At 40.4% G+C, this 12,966-nt stretch overlaps 1 protein-coding gene across 2 annotated transcripts in view; it reads right to left on the reverse strand.

Annotated features, from left to right (window-relative positions):
• The window catches only part of col4a2 (collagen, type IV, alpha 2), a 147,619-nt gene that overhangs the window by 92,577 nt on the left and 42,076 nt on the right, over positions 1-12,966 (reverse strand). For both annotated transcript variants that reach the window (XM_042333939.1, XM_042333938.1), the window contains exon 4: positions 897-977. In XM_042333939.1, the coding sequence (XP_042189873.1) occupies positions 897-977 (81 nt within the window). The remainder of the gene's footprint in view (positions 1-896; positions 978-12,966) is intronic.

The raw sequence follows: 12,966 nt of genomic DNA on the forward strand, positions 1-12,966 counted from the left end.
AGCTGTCACTTAGGCAATATGAATGAAACCTTCTTGTTCTATGTTTTGAGTAAACATGTCAAAACAGTTGTCAGAAGAAAACATATTTTTGAAAAATATATCTTTAATTTGATCCTGTTTTCAATACGAGCCTAATAAAGCCCCTGTAGACTCCATCAAATGGAACAAACCTGAAGTGCAACTTGTAGCTTAAGGTACCATCCAGGATGTTTCCTTCATTAATTCAATGTACAGTAAAGTTACATACTGAAGCCCCGTTGTAATTAATTGTTTCTCTGTTCTGCACTGAACAATATCAAACCATTAGTGTCTCACTCTTTTAAAATTTTCAAAGAAGGAGCAAAAGAGATTATAAAACTATTACAAATAAACAATAATAAGTGTACTAAGTTTTTCAGTGCTAATTAATAATCATGGTTCTGCCCCTTTTCCATAGTGTACTAAGTTTTTCAGTGCTAATTAATAATCATGGTTCTGCCCCTTTTCCATTTCTTTCCTGCATAAAAGAAGTACAAAATCCAATGTGTTAAAATTCCAGTGGAGTCATTGGGGTCAACCATAAGCTAATCTTGAATAGTAAACTTTTTGTTATGTGTTTATAATATAACCCATTGAGACTTTCCAAAGATGATATATCATGGATAATGTAAATGTCAAACAAATGCCCACAACGCTGATTCATTAATGATTTCTTAATACAGTAGAACATCTGTAAAGAGCAAACAACTGTCTTTTCTTTAAATTGAGAAAAGAATCGATTGAAAGGCTGATGGTGACTGAATGGTTAACCAATCCTTTTGGGATGAAAAACAAATGACAGATGGAGAAGTACTACTCTTAAGTATGTGGGCTCCTGCAGGATGGGAATTTGTAGCAATTCTGGTCTGGGTACTCACTCTGCCTCCTTTCTCAGGGAAACACTTGCATCCTGCGCTGCAGTCTCTTCCATTACACGGCCCTGAGTAAGATTTTCCACCCTGCGGAGAAAGACAAGCAAAATCACAACATGACTCAACTGATACCCGGCTGTTACATATGACAAATCTGTCAAAAGTTTAAGGAACCTTTTATATCTTTTATTTGAATGCTCTTTTAATATAACACAGACCACTTTCATAATCTTAAACAAATACACTGGTGCTTTTGACCTCTGGATAAACTTGGAACACAAACGGTACAGCGAGCATTTGGTGGCAATGGCAAGATGACCCTGATGGAGCTGGCCGACCTTCTGTTCATGTGAGCAGTAATGCCACCCGTCACATGAGCAGTGCTGTCATCACCCAGTCGTGCTGACTGGCGACCATGCCCCATTATAACAATGGTTGTTTTTTTATGGAACTGAATACCATGTTATAGTAGGATTCTAATGCATTAAGATAAATACATTTTATATTTATATAGTGCCCTTCATGTCAGGAGGGTGTCTCAAAGTGCTTGACATTGTTGGCTGGGCACCTGAGCTTGGGGTATGTGGAGCCGAAAGGGGTGGGGAGAGGAAAGATGAGCGAAAGCGCAATTAAAGAGCTAAGTCTTGAGCTGGCTTTGAATGTAGCTAAGGACAGGTGAGTCAGAAGGCCTCTGGGATGGAATGCTGTATGGTTGAAAGCTGCCTCAGGGTGGGGCAGATTGGGTGGGGGACATGAATCAGGCCAGAGTTTGCTGAAAGGGGCTTTTGTTGAATTAAAACTGTGGAAGTGGACCCCAGGCAAACTGATGTTAGCCACCGTGAACCTAATATGATGTTCAGGCTAATTATTAAAAACATTTAACTAAGCTGTTATAAAATCTCCTTCCCTTTTCCACAGACCACTGCATTCTTAAAATAAATTGTGTTATGTGTTCTGATTTTCTAGGTAGTTAAAAAGCAGTCAAGTAATCAAAAACTTCTCAATCGTGATTTCATTTTCAACAACCTCCGAAACCCCTCCCCCACCCACCACCACCCCAAACTCACTATACAGAGTTAAAATAATGCAATTCATCCAACACAGCGCTCAGTTCAGTTTGACAGGACATGTACCTAGGCTGGTCATAAACAAATGAGAATTGATATGGAAACTACCAGGTTAGCAAATAGGAAGAACATCAGGAGACACATGTACTCCATGGAGAGAATAGAACCTGAGAGCAGGTGTTGATTTACTCGTTGCTCACCATCTCCAAACAGCAACAAGGCAGCAATAAACAAAGCCTCAAGAGGATGCTGTGGTACATGACCAAATTTGTAAAGTTCAAAACCCTAGAAGCCATGTTCAGTTCTCTAGTTGGGCTGCATCTGGAGTACTGAATGCTGTTCTGGTTATTGTGACATGAGGGGATCATCCAGGCCCTGGAGGCAATGCAGAGACAAGCAATAAAACTGATCTTCAGAACAAATAAATAATCAAAGGCACTTCAGGCTCAAAAAGAGACATCTCAATATGAACAAATCTACATATATCAAAACTTATTGGAATAGAAATAGTAAAACCCAGAACCATATTTTCAGATATACCAAGGCTAGTGACAGGTTAAGGGCTGTGAAGGCCAAGTTAAAGACAGTATTTACAGGAACTGCCACTTTATACAGGAAATGGTACGGCCTCTTGCCCCACAAGTGCTGACTGACTAGCAGCCATTTTTAGGATGTCCTTGTATAACGCAGAGCCCATGTTTATGGACCCAAACCACCACAGCATGTAAAGTCAGCCTCTTTTGCACAGCAGGTAATAAACAGCTAGAAAGGCCTACCTGGATGGGTGGTTGAGGCCAGGATACTGGTCTCAATCAAGAAACAATGTGATGCTGTTGTGGGAAGAGTGGAAAGGCTGGTATTTTGCAAGGAGGAGATCAAATGGGCCCAAAGGATTCTACAGCCAAATCTCTCTCATGATCAAACACACAGTCACTACCCTTTATAGTACACCCTGTGAAGCACTTTGAGACTCCTCCAGACATGAGAAGCTCTATATCAAATGTAAGTATTATTATTATGAGCAGCCTTACACTGATTGGATGCTTTCAGTTAATAGATTACTGTCAAATCTAAATCTTTCTCCTTCCCCACTTTTAACATTAGATATTTCTTACGAGGTATATCTTTCAGGGTTTGTTTGTCCATTGTGGATAAGTCATTGCAGTGGGTTGAATATTCACTAATTAGTGAAAGGAATTGGATGACAATTTCAGAAGGAACAATAAATAGGTACAGGAAAAGAGTAGGGAATTTGGATTGGAATAGAAAGTTCCAGTAGAAGGACCATCTGCCTATGCATAAATGGTTTTCTTCTGTTGTAAATAGTCTAGGAGTCTAGCTAGTATGATTATGAGCTTTAAAATCTATCCATCATTATTCCTATTCCATCTCTTTAATGTTCAGATTCCTTGCAATCGTGAGTCACCTTGTAAAAGTGTTTTGTGTCATGAATAAATCTTAGTATTACAAGTACTTTCTCCACAATAAATAACTTAGAGAATTTGCATTTTAGTGCGGAGAACAATGGAATGTCTCAAAGGAATTGCTGTGTAGTGAGTGATTTCAGGGCCTTAGGACTTTTTCCTGAAGTGAATGGTACTATATAAGGGCAACTTGTTGTTGTTTTTGTTGTTTGTTGCTTTTTGCAGCACAAAAGATTGTTGGCCAAGACACCGGGAGAAAACACTTCTCTTTTCAAACCACTGAGCTATAGGACTCCACAAGTAACCCAAACAAGCAGACAAGACCTTGGTTTACCATTGTATCTGAAGGACAACAACCTCCAGAAAAGCAGCACTCAGCCAGTACTAAACTGAATTGTCAGCCTAGACTACATGCCTATATGGGGCTTGAACCCTAAACTGTTTGACTTTGAGGCAAGAGTCCTAACAATTAAACCAGGCTGACACCTCTCTCCCCACCACCCCATTCTCTCGACATAGAAATCATTGGTCACTACCCCACATAGATTAACCTTCTTCTTTCAACACTTCCAAACCAATTCTAAAATCAGCTGACTGATCTGTCATTACTTCATAATTTCATTCAAAAACCTCACGTGCAGAACTTCATCAATTACATTCAGGAAATGAATTATATGCACTGGACAACCCTGGACCACAGTGTGTTACCCCCTCAGAGAATTCCTGTCAATTAGTGAAATGTGACCAATTGATTCTAAATCCATAATATTCCTTATGACCTCTCCAGTCATTAGCTAAACATTGATAGGGTCTTGTAAAATATTCAAACATTTCTCCACTGATGTTAGACTGACTGGTTTATTTTCTATGACTTATTGTTCACCCTGCTTTCCATGTCGGGATAAGGTTCTCTATAATTCAGTTCTCATGTTCAACCCTGGTATTTGTGGATCTCAAAAAATATTAATCAATTTTTTGCCTGTTTTCTTAGAGATTAGTAGAAAGCGAAACATGCAGGACAAGCACATACCTAAGTGCAGCAGGGACATATAAATATGCATGAAATGGAGCAAAAGGAAATGTTCAACCTACATATGAAAATTTGCCTGTAGTAGAATCCATAATCTCTCCCTGTAGACTCGACCTGCTTACCTAATTCCAGAGAGTATTAGGTGCAGGTTGGTAAGAGCTAAGGTTGGGAACCCCAGAATCTGGGTCCAGCTAAAACTGCCATTGAGAGCAATGCCTGACAAACTTCCTGCTGCTTGTTCAGGTAGGATTACGCTACTCACTAGACTAGCTTTCATTGTTCAGGATTAACGGGAATCAAATGCTCTCAGTAACCAGTCTGTCCCTCCCAAATTCTGCAGATATTCGAGGCTGACTGGTCTGTTGTGAGCAGTGCCTTTGAGGACTGCAAAGCTGCCTGGCTGAGGAACCAAGGAATGAGATTTCTGACGATCTCACAAGACATATTAAAGGAGCTATTAACCACTGGGAAGATTCTCACAAATTGGAATCAGGGCTAAGCATAGATCAGGACCTTCCTCATGACAGTGGAGCACAATTTCCTATCTCTGCTAGAACATAGGACATTAGACCTCTTTCAGAAATCACACAAGCTTAAAATGTTGACCTATACAGGCGTGTACTTTTTTCCTGGTAAATTAAATAGAAACTGCAGTTCCACAGTAAGAGCTATTAACATTAACTCCTGGCAGAACTGTAAAGTTTGGAGTCCTGTAGCTCAGTGGTTAGAGCACTCGCTTTGCAAGCGAGAGACCTGAGTTCAATTCCAGGCAGGGCGAAACCTTGGGCAAGTTTCCTTACTCCACACGCCTAATAATAATCCCTCCAAAACAAAACAATAATAAATTGGTCATTTTCAATCTACGACTGTTTGTGGGACATTGCTGTGCGCAATTGGCTGCCGCGTTCGCCCACAAATATACAGTCAATTCACTTTACAGTGTGTTCTGTGAAGCCCTTTGGGACGTCCTCCCGACGTGAAAAGCGCTATATCAAATGCAAGGATTATTATTATTATTAAAGCACCTATTACACAACATTACTCCAGTTTGCAGTTAAAATGAATTCATAGACCAAGCTGTTACCAGCAGGCCTTGGTGCACACACAATTAAAGAAAATGAAAACTGACCAAGGAGAACAATTTTCTAAAGTGTGTCAGGCTGGTTCAGTGATAGCACTCACACCTCTGAGTCAAAAGGTTGTGGGTTCAAGCCCCACGTCGGGACTTGAAACTCATAGTCTACGCTGACACTCCTGAGCAGTGCTGGTGGGTGTTGCATTGTTGGAGGTGCTATCCTTCGGATGAGACATTAAGCCAAGGTCCTGTCTGCCCATTCAGGAGGTCATGGCACTATTTGAAAAGAATAGGGAGTTTCTCCCTGTGTTCTGGTCAACAATCCCCCAAATAAAATGGGTCATTCACTTCTTGGCTGTTTGTGGGACATTGCTGTGCACAAATTGGCTTTTGCGTTCGCCCATGAACATAGTCTCTACACTTCACAGTAAATCATGTCCATCACTTTAGGATGTACCCCTAATGTAAAAGACACTCTACCAAATGCAAGGATAAGAATAAAAGTAATTTTGCTACGGAATTGACCCGACCAAGGGAAATTTACGACCCAGCACAGAAATACATCACCATCCAATGTATTAGAGAACCAATACAACACAAGAGCAATGGGACACAAGTTAAGCCATTAACTCAATAACAATCACTTCCTGTTTAAAACTGTTGTTTTAAAACAAGTTTTAGAGTGTTCAATTATTTTCTAATTTCTTCTACTCTGGCATATTCTGAAAAGAGACCAAGAGCAAAAATCTTGGCTGAATTTCCAGTTCCTAACCCTGGGAAGGCAGCTACTTGCAGCTCCCCAAGCAGCCGCAACAGAAACCAGGAAATTGGCACAGACCGGGATTCAAACCAGTGAGTTCTCAGTCCGTTAACTAGAGCTCTATCCATTTCACCATGGGGCCTGCCCCTGATCTCTATCCTGATGCCATAATCAGGGCTGAGCAGAAATCACAAAGTTCTTCATGAGGGTGGAGCATAGTTTCTTATGTCTGCATGGGTCAGGAATAATTGTTGCTAAGTTTTCAGATAACAGTCCTTTTCAACAGCTCATTTTAAATTACAACATTCTAGGCAAGAACAAGGTAGGATACACAGCCAAAACAGAAATCCCTGCTGAATCTGGTGACACTCATGTGGATATAGTCCAGGATATGCTGTAGAGGCACGATCTACTGTGATCTAGTCAGATGTTCTTTTCTGCTCTCTCTTGTCCATTGCATAATTTCCTGGCCAGTTTCCCTGACCTCACCCTTAAAGCGCCTTCTGCTCTCCGGAAGTTAGTTTCTTCACATGCACAAGTAATCACATCTGCAAAATTTTTACTAAACAGTTGCTGGGTGATATCCATGTGAAAACCTAGTTATTCATTTAGATTTGTTGCAATGGATATGATCTTTTTAAAAAAAAACTCCATAGTTTCTCTCTTTTTTTCTTCTCTCCATGAATGCAGACCATCCTCTGATACCCAGACCAAGTAGCCAACCTTCAGGCAATTGGGAAGATTGCAGTTGAGACAATTCAAGTCTTTCAACTGATGTGCTATACACCCACACTTCTAACAGGGGTCACTATTTCAGAGGTCCTGAAATTCAGGAAGTTTTAGCTTTTCAAATATTATCTTCAAACCTATAATTGTGTAGAATTCAGGAAATTCTTTACGCACAGCAACGTCCCACAGACAGCCATAAAGTGAATGACCTATCTTTTGTTATAAGACAAATGAAATATTTCCTTGTAACTAATGCCAGAATCTCAGCATCGTGGAACTGAACATTTCCAAATGTTGTTAGGCTAGAGGAGAGATACTGCTGGAGAGGGAACACTAACCAAATCTGTCAATGTTTTAAACTTGCTCTGCCCAGAGCCTTGAATAGTATAGGTTGGATTCATTTTGCTTTTTGTCCACAAATTTAAATTAATCTGCTTGTCATTCAAGGAACAGTATGATATTTTTATAGAAGTCATGCTTTGTAATGATAGTTTCATTTTAAATCACATTGTTTCCTATTCTAATTCATTCTTTCCAAGGATCTTAATATTACAAACTATTAAACACAAACTTGGCAGCACTTAAGTATCACTTTGGATTCATCTCGTCTTCTCCCCTATTCTTCTGAATTTTCGTAGATTCATACATTTCTTTAAGCACAGACGAGATCCATTTGGCCCATTGTGTCTGTGCATCCTCCCTGCAAGAGCTATTAGAATTAGCCTTTTCCTTTCATCCTTTTATATTATTCCTTTTTTCAAATACTTGTCTCACTCTTTTTAAGAGCTATTATGAACTCTACTTCAACCATTTTGGTAAGCTTTGGTACGTTATTCCATGTGCTAATGATCCTCTTTGTGAAAGTAAATTCTCTTGAACTCTCTTTGCATTTTTTGGTAATAATCTGAAATGTATTCTCTCTAGCTCCTGACTCACTACTTGCACTAAGGTTTCCGAATTATAAGAGTCATCATTCTTTGGAACAAGATATTAAACCGATCTGCCTGTTCAGGTGGTCTTTATAGATCCCATTCAAACAGTGACTTCCATTCAGTATTCAGAAAAAGGAATTTCTCCCAGTGTCCTGGCCAACAATGCCCAAGATAAATTATTCATTTATTTCATGGCTGTTTGTGGGACCTGCTGTGCTCAAATTAGCTGCCATGTTTGCCTACAAATGCAGTTATCACACTTTATAGCAATTGCATGTGAAGTACTTTGAGATGTTTATTTTACAGGGTCTATATCAAATACAAGCATAATTATAGTATTAGGACAAGGCAGACCCTAACTATCAATCTCCCAAGACAATGTATTGTATTTCCTCTATATTGTTTTGATTTGTGCAAGTTCTTGATCAGATACCTACATGGAATGACTTTTATCAGCTCTGATGAAACACACAGCCACAACGTTTCACACAAACCTCAAGATATATATATATATAAATAAAATCAGTCACTGATTCCTTAAAATCAGTTAAGGAAGGGGGAAGACAAATACCGATGAATACCTGATCGAAACAAGTGAAAGGAAAGATGGAAACCAAAAACTTGGCTGTCTTCTGCTGGGATAATATTATTAACACTGCATAATTTTATAGCAAAAGGTACTAAAAGATAATTACAAATATACATTAGGTCAGGGTGGAGCAAGGCTATTTAAATTGGCTCCATTCAGGATTGCTGAAGATTCATTAAATGCCAAAAAGCATTTATCAAACTATCTAGGAATTTGCACCCTATATATTAGAAACAATGTGAAAAAATTTACAAACTGGTCTTTGAAATTTGATTAAAGAGCCTAGTGGGGTCCATTCTCCATTACAATGCTGATAAATTCATGTTTCCATCTGCAATGGCTGGAAATGTGTCCTCGGGAAATTATTTGAGGCAAGAGGTTTTTTTTTACACACACTGCCAGGGCTCATACCCTGAATTAAATCTGATAAATTGTATGTAATGAATGCAGAGTTCTGGACTCTTCAAATTCCATCTGTATTTCACACTTTGTGTACATGTTTATCTAATTTTTTTAAATGCCTATTAGTGGGTTTATACGCACTAGCCTAATCCCTAACTGTTCAGTGCCTTGGGACATCCTCCCGACGTGAAAGGCGCTTTACAAATGTAATTTTGTTGTTGTATATACAGGCATATAATATAATTCCTGTAGGTACTACGATGGGTAATGGGATTGGAGCTGATGATGTATAGATTCCCAAATCTGCAGTGAATAAACATCTCAATCTTACACATTTATGTACTCACCTGCTAATAATGCTTTGTTTGCTAAATGCCTAACACATTGCTAATGTTTTTACTAATCTATTCATACACTCTTTGTGAGAGTGTTGGCTTTATCTCTTGCCATTGGACACCCAAAAGACACAATATTCAATGTTGTTCACTGATAAACACTTCTTGAATTTTGTGAAGTATTTTGGGATGCTAGACGCGCTCTATTAAATGCAAAGATTATTATAATTATTTTATGTCACGATTTTATTCACTGAACGTCTCATAGTAAACTCTCAGTGCACAACATCAAATTGTATAATCTCAGAGGATGGGACGCTCAGCACTAGTAACCAGCCTTGTGGTCCACAGGTATTTCTCGGGGTTGGAGGTGGCTTGAGTGATACCACACTGAATGAGGAGAGGTCAAAGTGCAAGAGTGCCCCCTCAATGTACATGGTCATGAGTCTCACAACATCATCTCGAGGGTGTTCCTGGGTGCACTAGATGTTTTGGCTCCTCAGTCTGCTGTGACCAGTGTCTCTTCTGTGGTTGCTATGGTTAAATGGCTTGTTGAGCTGCCTAAATACTTGGTTGTGGGCCTTTCATCCCACAACTAGTTTAGTGGCCAACCATTTGCTGTGTACCTAACCAACCCACAAAACCTCCCAATCTAACAGGCCTTAACTCACAACACTCGGCTGCCAGAATTCTGATCGTGATGTTGCAGCACAATTGAGAAATCACTTCCAGATCATTTCCACAATTCTCCCTTCAGGTCTCAAGCTGGACAGATGATGTTTCTGCTGAATGAAAGTTTCACACGGTTTTGCTCAGCTGCCTCCACTGAAAAGGAAGTGGGAAGGACAGAAACAGATGTTGATTGTGGTCTGATAATGTGCTGACATATCTCCAGAGACTGTGACTGCAGATTCCCAGGAAGAAGCCTCAGGCAACATTTGAATTAAACTATCTTTTCTTTGCATATATAAAATTCCTTTAGACTACACTCTGTGGGGTAAAATTTGCAGTAGTTTGTTAACCATTTCTTCACTTAGGATAAGGTATAGGTTAAGAAACATCACCTTTATATCTCTGAGCAAGCTAAAATGTGGATTATAAATTATATTAGCAGTGCCTCTTCTATTTTATGAGCAGCTATGTAGTAATTATTTGAGACTAGTGTAAAAGCCATGCTTCTATATTCACTTGGCAGCCTGGCTCAGTTGGTACCACTCTCACCCCAGAGTCAAAAGATTGTGGGTTCAAATTTCACACCTGGACTTTGAGCTCATAGTGTAGGCTAACAATCCAGGGTAATGCTGCGAGGTCCATTGTTAGAGGTGACGTCCTTCAGATGAGATGTTAAGACAAAGTCCCATCATCCCGCATAGCTGAACATTAAAAATCCTTTGGCATTATTCGAAAAGAACGTCTCCCAATGTCCTGGCCAACAATCCCCAAAATATAATTGATCATTCACTTCATAACTGCTGGTGGGACTTTGGTCTGCACAAATGGATACTGTATTCACCTACAAATATACAGTCACTACACTTTACAGTAGTTTCTGTCAAGTGCTTTGAGATGTTTTGATGATGTGATAAGGCACTGTATCAAATGCAAGGATTTTGACTTATAAACTGTATTTCACTTTGAACAATATTATCGTGTCTGAAAGCAGAAGCACACTATTGTACCAGTGCAGTTAGTATTGCCTTTTTATAGACCAACTAAATGCCCTCCATCTGAACATCTGGTTGTGTACAGACCTTGCCTTATTTAAATGAACAACTGCTTAACAACAACAAAATTACATTCATGGAGTGTCTTTTGAGTCAGGAGGACATCCCAAGGCGCTGGACAGTCAGGGGACAGGACCCAAGAGTGAAGGAGGGGTGGGGTAGGGGTGAGGAAAGGCAGAGAGGTGGGAGGTTGACCGATGGCACAATAAAAGAGAAGGGTTTTGAGACTGGCCTTGAAGGAGGCAAGGGAGGAAACGATATTAAGGGACTGTGGGATGGAGTTCCAGAGTGTGAAGGCAGAGAGGTTGAAAGCTCGGCCACCAATGGTAGGGCGGGTCGGGCGGGAGATATGGAACAGACCGGAGCCCGCTGAACGGAGGGAGCAGGCAGGTTGGTAGGGGGTCAACAGGTCAGAGAGGTAGGAGGGGGCAATGCCATGGATGGCCTTAAAGGTGAGGACGAGGATCTTGAATTCGATCCTCTGGGGGATGGGGAGCCAGTGGAGTCAGGCGAGGGTGGGAGTGATGGATCCTGGTGCGTGAGAGTACACGAGCTGCAGAGTTTTGGATGATCTGCAGCTTGTGAAGGGAAGAGTTGGGAAGGCTGATGAAGAGGGAATTTCCATAATCGAGCCTTAATGTGACAAATGTGTGGGTGAGGGTTTCGGCAGCCTGAGGGGTGAGGCAGTGGCGGAGTCTGGCAATGTTGCGGAGGTGGTGGTAGGCAGTGCCAGTCATGGCATGGATGTAGGGGAGAAAGGACAGTCCAGGGTCAAACAAGACACCCAGGTTCCTAACTGTCTAAGTGAGGTTGAGTGTGCAGCCAAGGATGCTTATGCTGCCAGCGCCCGAGGTGATTGAGGTGCGGAGGCGCTGGTGTGAGCCAATCAGGAGGGCCTAACATTTTGGAAATTTCACAAGTCTGCCTTTGTAATTTTCAGTACATCATATGGAGTTAATATTCAACGGAGAGAAGTCCATCCATTGCTGGAGGATTTCTTTCCATTCTCTTCTATCTAAGGCAGATTTGGTACCCGTGAAAGGCATGAACAGACACATTAACACAGCTGTACAGCTAGCACCTCACTTAAACAAAAGCGATTCTTTTTAGGAAGGGAAATCATTCAGGTTCCAAGATTAACAATATTTTCTTTATTTGTGCCTGTTTTTAGTAATTAAGAATTCAAAGCTTGCCAGTGGGATAAAGTTCAAGTCACAGTCTCCTCAGACAGTGCCCAATGTGGGTGGATTGGTTTTAACACCTGTACTTCGTAGAGGGCTTCACAAAAGCCCAAGTAACAAAATTTGAATGAGGGTCAATCACAGACAAAGCACTATTGCTGTGACATGGCAAAGAAGTCAGAAACCCAGACTCGACTGCAAAAATCTCAAACCAGTTCCCAAAATAGAGTAAATTGACAATATCACTGAAAGAGGGATTACAAGGATGTTCTGTGTGGGAAGTGGAAAATGCCATTCTATTTATATTTCAGAATTATATTAGTTATTTATAAGCACACAACGACAGATTTGTCAGTTACCCAAGCAAAAAATGGATATTAATTGTGCGCTGATGACATGGAAAATAGTACTTAACCACTCAATCCACATCAGCAATCCTCCAGATAAAAAAAATGGTTTCCCCTCATAACTGTTTGTGGGATATTGTTGTGTGCAAATTGTTTGCTGCATCGCCTACAAATGTATAGTCACTGCACTTCATAGAAAATGATCTTTAAAGTGCTTTGAAAAACTGATGCTGTAGGCATTATATCAAATGCAATGACTGTTATTATCATTAATAAATGTGATTCAAGATGCAGATTAACTGGACAGGATAAGTATAAACAGAGAGGAAGTACTGAAAAGGTTGACTGCGCTGAAGGCAGATAAGTCGCCCGGTCCGGACAGGATGCAACCAAGATTACTATGGGAGGCAAGGGTACAAATAGCGGAGGCTTCGGCTACAATTTTTCAATCTTCGTTGGACACAGGAGTAGTGCCAGAGGA

The sequence above is a fragment of the Callorhinchus milii genome, unplaced genomic scaffold (assembly GCF_018977255.1).
Source record: "Callorhinchus milii isolate IMCB2004 unplaced genomic scaffold, IMCB_Cmil_1.0 Scaffold4, whole genome shotgun sequence".
Lineage (NCBI taxonomy): Eukaryota > Metazoa > Chordata > Chondrichthyes > Chimaeriformes > Callorhinchidae > Callorhinchus > Callorhinchus milii.